The 12102-nt window shown below is 41.5% G+C and overlaps 1 protein-coding gene across 2 annotated transcripts in view; it reads right to left on the minus strand.

Moving 5' to 3' along the window:
- Window positions 1-747: 747 nt before the first annotated feature.
- The window catches only part of galt (galactose-1-phosphate uridylyltransferase), an 80717-nt gene continuing 69362 nt past the window's right edge, over window positions 748-12102 (minus strand). Inside the window, exons 10-11 of one of the 2 annotated variants that reach the window (XR_011644185.1) lie at window positions 5727-5898; window positions 748-2076 (exon numbers count right to left, since the gene is read on the minus strand). Coding sequence is in view for 1 of the 2 variants with exons in the window: in XM_071204970.1 (XP_071061071.1) it covers window positions 5819-5898 (80 nt within the window). In the remaining variant the exon portion in view is untranslated. Of the gene's footprint in view, window positions 2077-5666; window positions 5899-12102 lie in introns of those variants that run through there. The other variant, XM_071204970.1, reaches the window with a different exon arrangement.

A 12102-nucleotide genomic window follows, 5' to 3' on the forward strand; every position in this document is an offset into this window, starting at 1 on the left:
TGACTTAACAGATTCACATCCAAGCAGTTTGTCCCTGGTCGTAGCTTCTGATTTAAAACAGACTACACGTAAAGTCTGTTATGGGAACATTTTGGTAACAATCACTTGAAGCTAGGGGCAAGCTGGTGATAGGTAATCGTGCTCAGACCACCCCGATAGGCTCTGCCCATTACTGTCGACAAAAAAAAGAGAAAACCTTGAGTGTAAAGCATCAGTTTTATTTATTGGGTTTAAAACGTGTAGTTAAAGTAAAATTGAAGGTGAATCAAGTCTAGAAGTACAGCATTTTTGTATCAAAAGTGGTGGCAAAAGTACTTTTAATTGTACATTTTACATTGTAACATTTTCATACAAGAACATGTAACAATACCAAATGTGTGACTTTTATCTCTTCTACGAAAAACTTACATTGCACATCCTATTTCGACAAGAATTACACCAGTTTCTCTATAACTTGTAAAAAAAAACAAATGTTATCAAAGGCTGATAGCAGGGATTCCAACACATCCCTTGAAGGCAAACACATTGTGTTATATTGGAGAGGAGAGGCTTACACAGAGTTATGTATCTGACAAGACCTCCCGTTTAGGTATGGAAGGGAGAGCGCAGTGGGAGAGGGGGCGGCGTATAGGGCGACAAACACAGGCACAACTTCACAGAACAACTTGACCTCCTTAGGGAAAGAGGGGCGAGCAGAGAGGGGAGATGGAAATAGAAAAAGGGGGGGACAAAAAAGGGGAGATTGGAAGAGGACAAACACACACAGCTTCGGAGTTGACAAGACCTCCTGCTGAGGCCCAGGGGGAGAGGAGATGTTAGGGGACTAGAGGAGAACAAAGGAGAAAACAGAAACAAATGCACTAAAGCTTGGAGAGAGAACAGAGAACCCAGATGAAAGAGAAGGAGAAAATAAGCGGTCGAGATCCATGGGTACAACTTGTAACTAACTATTTAGGGGTCTATTGCTGTCCCTTTTGTAATGACAATCAGTTATCAGCCAAAGTTAATGCAACTACCAGCGTCAATAAACATAGAAGAATTCCTCACCAAATAGGAGTGTGACCCATTTCTCCACAGCTATTTTTCATGTGTTTAACTCAAGGCTTGCTTCTATGGAGCTAATTTCCTGCCATAACTCCACAAACAAAGTAAACAAGTTTTACAAATGTCTTATGATTCACAAGGGAATGGAATTATCAAAGAAACATTTCCATAAATACCAGTATCTAAAGTGTAGCCCGGGTGTAAATAGCATTGTTAGCTAAGCTACGGACACCCGGGTGTAAATAGCATTGTTAGCTAAGCTACGGACACCCGGGTGTAAATAGCATTGTTAGCTAAGCTACGGACACCCGGGTGTAAATAGCATTGTTAGCTACGGACACCCGGGTGTAAATAGCATCTGCCTTAAATAAATGCTGATTGATGGTTGAAAGACCTTTGGTTCCATTTGATCACAACTTGTGCTTTTTACTGATTGTATACAAAAGTATCAGTATTCTGCATACAGTTAATACAAAAAGGGTGTGTGTTCAATCATATTAACAGGCCTACATGGGCACATAGTGTGTTTGTGTTCATATTTCTTGATTACATTTTAAACCAAAACAGTTCTTCAATACATCCCCATTATAGCTGTATTCACAAAGTGACCAGTCCTTGTATCAATGCCAAAGTTGTAAGGTACAAAAGTGTACACTGCTGGGAGTAAACAAGTCATCATAAAAAAGCTTATCTGTCCCATGTCAGACATTATACTTCAGTGTTGGACACATCATCACTTAGTGGAGTCATCTTCAGTAACAGTCCAATGATGTTACAGTGCCAACATTTTGCATAGTTTCATTCCATCCCAACAGCTGATACACTTATTAGCACCTTCAGCCAGAGAGGGGGGGTGTAATCACTGAAATCGCCTGCTGCTGTGTTTGGAATGCAATTCAGCCTGCTCGAGGACTTCCCTGGCATATGGCTAGAAACCACTGGGTTTACAGCTGTAGGCACTTTCTCCTGTGTTGCACGACCGAACCTGGATCTGGTCTTCAGAAATGTTCCTTTTCAAGCCCACTTAAAAATCTTAACAACAAAAAAACATTCAACTTTTACTCCTTAAATCAATGTTGTGTAATGTTTGCAGTTCATTTAGTGACTTGAATCATTGGGTAAATCAAATGACTCGATCTAATGGGCCAAGTAGATGACTCAAATCATTGAGCCGACTCGATCTAATACGTGCATCTATGTTCCAAGGGTCCTATGTATTTCAGTTCGATTTACTGTTAAATTCCATTAACACTTCTATAGATTTCAGTCAGATGATTAAATTGTTATTATTATTAATTTTTATTTATATTTTTCAAGGTCTCTAAAACTGTGGTGTTAAGGGACAAATCTGACCCAGCACAGAATATTCAAGAGTCTGGGGGGGTTCAGTGTTATATTTAGTTTTGTTCTGTTGTTCATATTTAAATAATTTATATATTTGACACTTTATTGATTTGGTTCAATGGGATTTTTAACAGAAAGGTACATTTGGAACACCCAACCTTTTTTTTATTTAACTCCTTTAAAATAAAAGTAAATGACCAGCTTTTCTATGATGTGCTATGTTCATAGAGCTGGGGAACATAGTAAACCTTCGTAACATAGGAATGGGTGTGCTTCACATGGCCACTCTGGGCCAGCATAATGGATTTAATGAAACTGGAGGACTATGTGTGAACTAAGTACCCTCCCCAGGTAGTTGATGCGGCGAACACTAAATTAAATTATTCGGATATTTGTTGTAAGTTACCCGGCCTAGACTGATAGATGAGGCCGTGGCTTCCACCAGACGGCTTAAACTAGGACAACAGCACACTGAAGCTGTAAGTTCTATTATTTTCTCTGTGAATAATTTCAAAGATAAATGACTGAGCTACATGTTCAGCTTCCCCTATTCCATGGTGGTCCCAATTTGATTCATTATTGTGAATTCCATCCAGTTAATTGAACTTCAGTCCATGCAGCGAGGTGGGTCTAATTGTTGGTTTGCCTCAGATGGAGCCACAGCGGGTTCTCAGCAGGAGATTGGCCAAAAGCTCCCCTAAGAGAGCCGGCTGGTAGCGTCACCGGAGACAAAGCAGCAATTAGCAACAATTAGCAATTAGTCTCTGCCGCTAAAGTGAAATTAACAGCTCTTGCAACTTGGCTGTAAGTCCATTGTGTGGATTCCAAGGCGAGAAAATATATCGATGTAGACTCATTACTGGAAGACAAAGCTCAAGTCATTACATTTCCTGAATGGAGTTTAACAAAATGGACACAGTTTCACAAAAAAACTAAGTTCTGTAAAATGTCAAATCTGTCCACATAGGGATGTGCTCTGTCAAAAGTTGATGCCGTCACAATGTTTCCTGTTTTGTTTTGAAAAGTGTCCACACCCTGTTATGTCTGTTTTCACTTCCCGTCTCCCTGTTTTCCTTCCCGTTTGATTACCTGATTTGTTTTCACTTGGTGCCCTTCCACACCAAGTACTTTGCCGTACTTAGTTCCCAGCACTTAGTTCCCCCATGGAACTAAAGAGCAGATCGCGTTCACACCGGAATAAGTCCCTGAGGGAAGATTACGCAAATGAAGCCGCTGACGTCACTTCTTCTTCTGCTTTGGGTTTACTGGCAGGCCGCAAACAACTTCACGGCATATATTGCCGCCGGAAGTCCCCGGAGTTGGGGACTGGCTTCAGTAGAAGCTGCTGGGACTCCAAACAGCTTCTACTGAAGCCTTCCGAGTAAATCGCCAGAATGCCGACACCTTTTCATCACTCCACCGCTCCCATGTTTTTTTTTGTGTTGCCATAAGTTAGTCTCTATCCGTTTTCGCTGGGCTATTGCTAATAATGCTAATGCCAGCAAATACAATGGCGGCTTCACAAAACCTTTCAGAGTTTTACGGGGGGTGGTTTGCAATTCGCCCAGCCAATCAGAAATTGGAACTTTTTTCTCCCCAGGAAGGTACCACCTCTCTAGCAGGGACTGAAAAGTTCTCATGAACTAAGTTCTCTTTTTGGTGTGAACGCAACATCCCAGGAACTATCAGAACTAAAAGGGAAAAGTACGGGGAAAAGTACTCCGGTGTGAAAGCACCTCTTGTGTTTTTCCTTCCTTGCCCAGCTGTGTCTTGTCATTGTGATTAGATCGGCATGTGTTTAAGTTCTGCTGTTCTGCTGTTCTGTTGGTGTCAGATCCTTCAGTTAAACCATGGAAGAGTTCTGTTCGGTTTGTCCTGCCTGGAACCCAATCTTGAATCAAAGTATTTTTTTATTAAACCATTGTTCATCCTGCACTTGGGTCCAACCTGCTCTGCTGGACCATGACAGATGCTGTGATAAGACAAATGAGATGAGAATCTGATTTATTGATGGTCAGTTGAAGAGAATAATGTATAATAATGGTGTTGTTTCCCCAGAGTCATGCATCCAATGCAAAGATTAATTTGTTAAAACCTTCCCAATTTGAAATGTCAGTGTTAAAATCAAACATATGTTCCTGTTATCTAAAAGACCCTGCTCTTTGAGTTTGCCCTTCTTACCAGTGTTACTTATACTTTAATTGATTTTTTTACTTTTTCTTTTGCACTAATGCTTTCACATTGTTCTTACTTTTTTCCAATGCTACTTAATAACTGTCATGCAGTTTCATCTTTTCTTCTACAACCTTTGCAGATAGTCTATTATTTCACATGCAGCCTCCTGTAAAAGGATAACGAGAGCTTAGTTTTCGAGCACATAAAACAAGAATACGTCTTTGTTGCTGGCTCACTGACATTGTTATGCCTCCGAGAACCGAGGCCAGAATAGTAATCACTCCACTACAGTTTCAATGTTTCCAACAGTCCAAAACAGGGACTGTAGGGTGCAGAAAGTGCGTAATCTGTAAGAAAACATCCCTTGTGGTTGCAAGTCATGCCAAGTGCCCCGTGTGTGATTGTGGATATGAAATGCAATGATGCATCTCATGTTTAGGGATATGTATTGGCAGGAAAATAAATGACAAGTCCTCGCCAGAAAAACACCAATGGACACGTCACACTGCCCAAAAGAATTGGCATAACTTATAAACAAACCATCATCCAAAGACAGCTGTGACTTTATCGATGTTTAGCAGCACTGTTTATCTACTGTGATAGTATATAGAAGTCTTGGAGTGACAAATACATTTAGTCAAGGTGTGCTGATTCTTGGGGTTTAAAAACTTGATGAGGTAGGCAAGGTAGGCAAAACAGAACTCAAAACAGGTTATTTGAATATTTTTTACATCACAAAAGCATAATAATCATCTATATTAGAATACTGGATGAACAGATGCTGATGCAAAGTGAGTGTAAACAAAGTAATCCTCAATTATCGAATAAATTAGAAGTCAGATGACGTAATGGTGCATTTCCAGATAATCGTGAATTTATGCCAAAAAGTGTTTTGGTAATGTGGCGGCACGTGGGGGGTGTTTGTTGGAAATCCTATTCAACTAAAAGCCAGACAACGCCATCTTGGGAATTGCACACAAGGAAATAATTATTCCAAGTACCAACAAGGCACTCAGGTTCGTGATACTGAGGGGCAGGAGACGTGGTTCCAATTTATCAAATGTTTTATTTCTGGCATTAAAATATCATTAAAAACACCATAACACCATACACACTGAAAATAAAGGGGGGGGAACTCTTAATTCAGGGATGCTGAGGCTTACCAGTGGATGGAGGTGACGAGGGGTGAGAGGGATCCCAACATAGTAAATTAAGGCACCCGTGATCACTACACACTCACACGAAGGAACACAAATCAGGGGGGAGCACAGCACGACACACAAAGGGGGAAGCCACCACCGGGGACACCAGCACCACACCTTTGGCTCTCGGCAACTAAGAGGGGCAAACAAGAAACAATTACTGGGATAAACAGTAAACACAAATTAATACACAGACCAACACATAAGACAAGTATAAGACATTAAAAAGTCAAAAATACTACAAAAAATTGATTTCAAGTAACTGATATTAACTGAAATAAACAAAACAAATTTAAAGCAACAGGGTCGAAAACTAAATCAAAGAGATGAAAATCAACCTAATAGTCTACTTAATCTTGAATTAAATAAACAAAACAAACTTAACTCAATGAAATAACTAATCATGAACAGAGATTAATCGAACAGTCCGCGATAACAATGTTTAAAATATGGCCCTGAAGAGCAAAGGCACAGTGATACCAAGAGGCTGGTACAGACAATGTAGGCCAAGAGCAACACACGCCAGACAGTAGTGTAGCGGTGAAGCACAGTAGGGCAGGCAAGCCGGCTGTGCAGACAGACACAGCCGTGAGGGTAGACCAGCCGTCCAGGCAACAGTCAGGCAGGCAAGACACTCGCAAACTTAGAGCAGTCGTGGATGCAACACAGACGAGGAGGCAAAACAGCAGTCGTTTATCACGCTTCCAGCGCAGAGCCTAGCAGACATTAAGTTTAAGGCGATGTTACGATAACAATACTAGGTTAAGAACATTCAGGAAGAATGATACTAGCAGAAGGTCTACCTACCGATCAGGCCAAGTTCAGAAAAACACACAGCAGGAGACAGGCCCGGACTGGCCATCGGGAGGACCGGGAGGTTTCCCGATGGCCTGGCCTGTTAAGTGGCCTGCTGGCCTGTGGAATTTCTCTCTTTTTATGTATGTATTGTGAACGCAACGCTGCGCAAATGTGGGTCTGACTCTGCCTCACATCACTGGCTGTCTACATGATGTGGCCTGCCGACATGGCCACTTTCATACAGTTCATACATACACTAATGCCCTCGATTGGTCTCTGTGTGTCATTCAAGCTCGGGAGGGTGTGTAATGTGTCGCGAGCGAGTGAGATAAAGCGTGCGCACCGGTTACGTGTATTGTTGTTGTTAGCATCTGGTGCTAGCTAGCTGCGCTAACGGATATAAGCAGCTTTTTCAACAACAAGGTGGAGGAGAGTCCTCTCCTGTCAGACTGATAACTACAGCTCAGGTGAGGTAAAGGACTCTTGAGTGTTTAGATAGTTAACTTAGTCTAAGTTATCTCTGTGGGTCTCAAAGGGTTTGGTCACCATTTATGTAAACACATATTTCCATTTGAGGGGGGAGTGATTAGTAAAATATGCATGAATAATAAAAATAAAATGTTAACTAGGTGAAAAAAGGTAAGATAAACTTGTTGAGACCTAAAACTAGTCTTTGCTGCTGCCTCAAAGAGGAGCAGGAGGGAGACAGGTGAGGCTGGTTCAGGAGCACAGACCCACTCGCAACTATAAATGAAACAAAAACAAATAAATAAACAAGTTTCAATGTTTTTTCATATTGGATATGGTATGTTATTGATTATGGCCATGATTTTATGATTATTTAAATGTATACAGTTCTGTTTCATATGGGTGTAGTCTCTTTATGTCCCCCTCAAAATGCACCAGATGGATGCAAGTCCAACATTTAAAAAAAATCTTAGAGGGAGCATGCCCCCGGACCCCCCTATAGGAATTGAGGTCCACCTCCACTTAAAATATGTTCACATAGGTTCCTAAATCAGGGCTCTCAAGTCTCTCGCATTTGGCGTGAGACACACACATTCCACTCCATTCACACACCACACCTTGTATTTCTCACGCAGAGATTTCTTTCCAGGGTACCGCCCACCAAGTTGCGCCGCAATTTTGTAAACAAACTAGTACAGAATCACTGTAGCCACGCATCAACCAATCAAAAGAATGTAAGCTGTCGAACAGCCAATTAGAAAATAACATGGCTGTATCCGGGTAGGATTTAGACATTCTGCCCTATACTTTATAGACCGGTAAGGGTTTCAACATTTTCCAGGATTTCAATACTTTGATTGAATACATTAATCAGTTCTTTACACATGGTGCTCTTTTTAGATTTCAGGAACTACTACCTTTCCATGGGCCGGAGGAACAGGACAAGTGTGCGAAACACGTCCCACCGTCCGGGACGTGTTATTTACAATATCGGACAAGTAGATCTTTCAATTGACTTGTCCGGCGGACAAGTGACGTTTTTCGACCTGATTTATTGACAAATTATTGATACATTCAGTTTACAAAAGGCAGAACTCATTCGCAAATTGTACGTGTCCGACATTGTTCGTTTAGAAGTGTTAGTTTCGGTTCTGCTTGTCGATTCCTAAGGAAATGCATCTCGCCGCTTTCTGTACAGTTAGACGGGGGCGGAGCGGGGCGGAAAGTGTAGCACAGTGGCAGGCTTGGGAAGCAACACTCGGTTCCGAGTAGGAACAAATAACAATTTCCGGTACCGGGATTAATAAGAGTTGTGAGGACAGGAGGCGAGGCCGAGCCCCGCGGACTGCAGCTCTCTCTATGCTCCGTATCAGCTGATCGCTGCACGGTGCGGCTCAGCATCTCTCTCTACACACAGCGGATCCGCTGCCCGTTTAACAGCCTCATCTTTGTCAAACTTTCTTATGTTCTTTCTCTAACTAACACGTAATGAAGGTTATTAAGCGTTTTAACTCCTGTGTTGTTAATATTAACCACCATTTCCTTTATGAAGTGAAGCAGCCTCCCTGTCTGTCCTCGCGCTGTCCTCACATCCCCGGACCCCCAGACTCGGAGGAGCAGGATGTCAGTATTGTTTATGAAGCAGGGTATAGAAAGTACATTATGGAAATGAAAATACTATTTATTTACTTTTACAAACAGTGAGCAGCTGCAGCATGTGTATTGCAGGATGTGTGTAAGCGTGCAAGCGTCTTTGCGTTGTAGAAAAGCGCTAGGCCTATAAATATAATGTATTATTATTAGGTTATGTCCTATGTGTTGGACATGTGTGGTTGGACTCTGTCTCACAGGCAGTGTAACATCAGAGGAGACTGGGCCAATTGTACATTCTCAAACTGCACCACTTAGAACTAACTAAACAATGCAGAGATTATTTCTATATAATTGTATTCAATAACCGTAAGAAATTAAACAGTATGACACACACACACACACACACACACACACACACACACACACACACACACACACACACACACACACACACACACACACACACACACACACACACACACACACACACACACACACACACACACACACACACACACACACACACACACACACACACACACACACACACACACACACACACACACACACACACACACACACACACACACACACACACACACACACACACACACACACACACACACACACACACACACACACACACACACACACACACACACACACACACACACACACACACACACACACACACACACACACACACACACACATGAATTTATGTGTCATTTATCAGATAAGACCACCGTCCCCACCCAAAGCCCCGCCGCTGCCAAAATCTCACTCTGAACTCTGTTCAAAACTTGAGCCCTGCTAAATAGATTTGCACATTTTTTTAAATAGTAACCCATGTCCATATGTTTATTTTTGGGTAGTAGATTTAGACGGCTATCACTATGGGCAGCAATGCTGTAAAAATTGACAAATAAATCCAGCAAAATGGCACAAAAAACTAGTAGTGGCCTGGCTGGGTGTATAATTCCCGGCCTGACTTATTGTCCCAGTCCGGCCCTGGCAGGAGAGCTTCATTTACAGCGGCAGCAGACATGGGCTGCAGGATCCCTGCAAGGGTCTACAACCAGCGATACATTTAGTATTTAGGCTAATTGTCATGCTAGGTGTACAACAAACGGCAGCCACTGCAAACTCACCGGTGCCAGCGGAGAAAGCACGTCAGCGGAACCCGGAAGTGGCCTTCGTGACAAAGAGCAAGAGGGAGCAAGAGCGACACTGACCCATCTTTATAAAGGTTGCCCCGTGTGGTGATAGGGCTGAACAGTCTATCCTGCTACAGTAATTTGGGGATTGTGGTTGATTTTAAACAAACAAAGTCTTGGCTTTTAGAATATGGATCGCTATATTCAGATGATGAATACATTTTGTGGGCATTTTAAAGACATGGGGTTAATTTCAGCGATCACCGTCTCCTCTCTCTCTATATATCTCTGCTCCCCCTCCCCTACCTCTAATGAATGACAGGTTGATAGTAACACGGCAGGGTCCTGAAAAGAGGGTTAACTCCTGATTTTAAATAAAAAACAAAGCCTTGGCTTTCAGAATATTAAAATATTATCGGCAAATTCACATGATAAATACGACTGAGAGGTATGATAATGAGCTGCAAATAGGGCAACTTGATGGCAGAGGCATTACAACAGGCGTTGTTTGTTGTATTTTGTTTCCTCTGAAAATACACACAGCACACAAAAACACACTAACCAACTTTCTTGCTGTCAAGCTCTTGTACAGCGTTTTTCTCCAGCAGATTGGAACAGTGGCAAGTATAATTTGTTGCATTTGCTAATTCAGGGAGCTGGTTAAAACAGATTTATTAAGAGAACTGATGACTCTACACGTTCTTTTATTGGTTGCCAGCATAATGATATAGGCTATTATGAATAGCAGTCCTTCCTTGTTTCTTTCTCTCTTATCAGTCCTAAAAAAAACTAGTCTGCTACCAAGTATTGCCCTCATCCTTCATGCATGTTTGTCCACCCTCCTTACCTCCTTTCATGTGCTTCCTTCTTTACTTTCCATTTGTCCTATCTCCTCCTGGACCCTGCCCACCTTCACCTGACATCTCCTCCATATTATTTTCTGTGTTTGACAATTCCTAAGATCAGTTATAATTGGATAGAGAAAGACGTTCACTCCATGAGTGTCTCTAAAATCATTGGGCTCTAAGTCCTGAAATTAGCAATAATTTCAACAAGAAAGTCCCTTTTCCCTATCTAGTCTTTTACTTTGTTCTTCATCATCATTATTTCTCATACTCACTACTTCTAATTAGGCCACTGCCGGCACATTTGTGTTTTTTGTGAGAGTGTTTGCATTGTATTCATAAGCTTGTCCATTCTCTGTGTGAATGTGCAAGTGTGCTTAGCCACTGGTGTGTGTGTGTGTGTGTGTGTGTGTGTGTGTGTGTGTGTGTGTGTGTGTGTGTGTGTGTGTGTGTGTGTGTGTGTGTGTGTGTGTGTGTGTGTGTGTGTGTGTGTGTGTGTGTGTGTTTAGTTAAAGGGAGCGCAGACGGTGGTGTCGACAAGCCAGCTAATTAGCTGCTCAGCTAACAAATGAGTCGCTAACAAGGCTGAAGGCCTACTTGTGATGGCACCAGGTTTCGAGCAGCACAACATTGTACTATTAAAGATAAAAAGAAGCATGACCGTGCAAGATATCAAAAGCAAATTAAAGTAGAGTAGATGTAATGAGCTGACCAAAAGGTGCAGCAAGGCTCTGGTTTGATCATAAATCTATCATGTCTGTAAAAACAGCTGTTTTAGACATGTAGTAACTGATACTGTACAACCCAGTCTCACTGCATTTCGTGTTATCGTCACCATTTAATCTAATGAATCGTGTTCACCAACACGATTTTAAAAGCAATGTATTTCCATTGGTAGTATGTTTCGTGCCTGCAGCACGTCTTTTTGTCCGGTCGGGTCGTAAAAACATTTTCTTACTCAATATCAAGCCACGATTATTGTTTTTATTTTAAATCGTATAATGTCGGAGTTTTTTTGCCGTCTGTGAGGAAAAGAAATGGGGCTCAGAGTCTCTAATATGTATTTTTTAAATCTTTTTTTCCTTCTAATTTGTTATTCTTTTCAAAATAAAACACTCTTATTTACTCACCAATAACACACAATTATCCTTGCTTTTATTTATCTGTTTGATTCTATAACATCGGGCTTTTTTGCCGTCGGTCAGGAACTGAATTTCAAAATAAAGTCACCGGAAACAGACGTAGGTAATACACACACACTGAACTGATTACCCAAGGTCCTCAGCTATGGTTGAAGCTTTGTGATTGGATGTTTTAGTCGCAAAAAACGTTGGGATATGGTGTTAATGCGATATGATATCCGAAATACTGTAAGTGATCTCTACAATAAAACATATTAGTTCTGGATGTACAAAGATATTAATAGGATGTGCAAAACAAACAAATGAATTAACCTTTATTTAAATATTAAAGAAT

The sequence above is a fragment of the Pseudochaenichthys georgianus genome, chromosome 12 (assembly GCF_902827115.2).
Source record: "Pseudochaenichthys georgianus chromosome 12, fPseGeo1.2, whole genome shotgun sequence".
Classification (NCBI taxonomy): Eukaryota; Metazoa; Chordata; class Actinopteri; order Perciformes; family Channichthyidae; genus Pseudochaenichthys; species Pseudochaenichthys georgianus.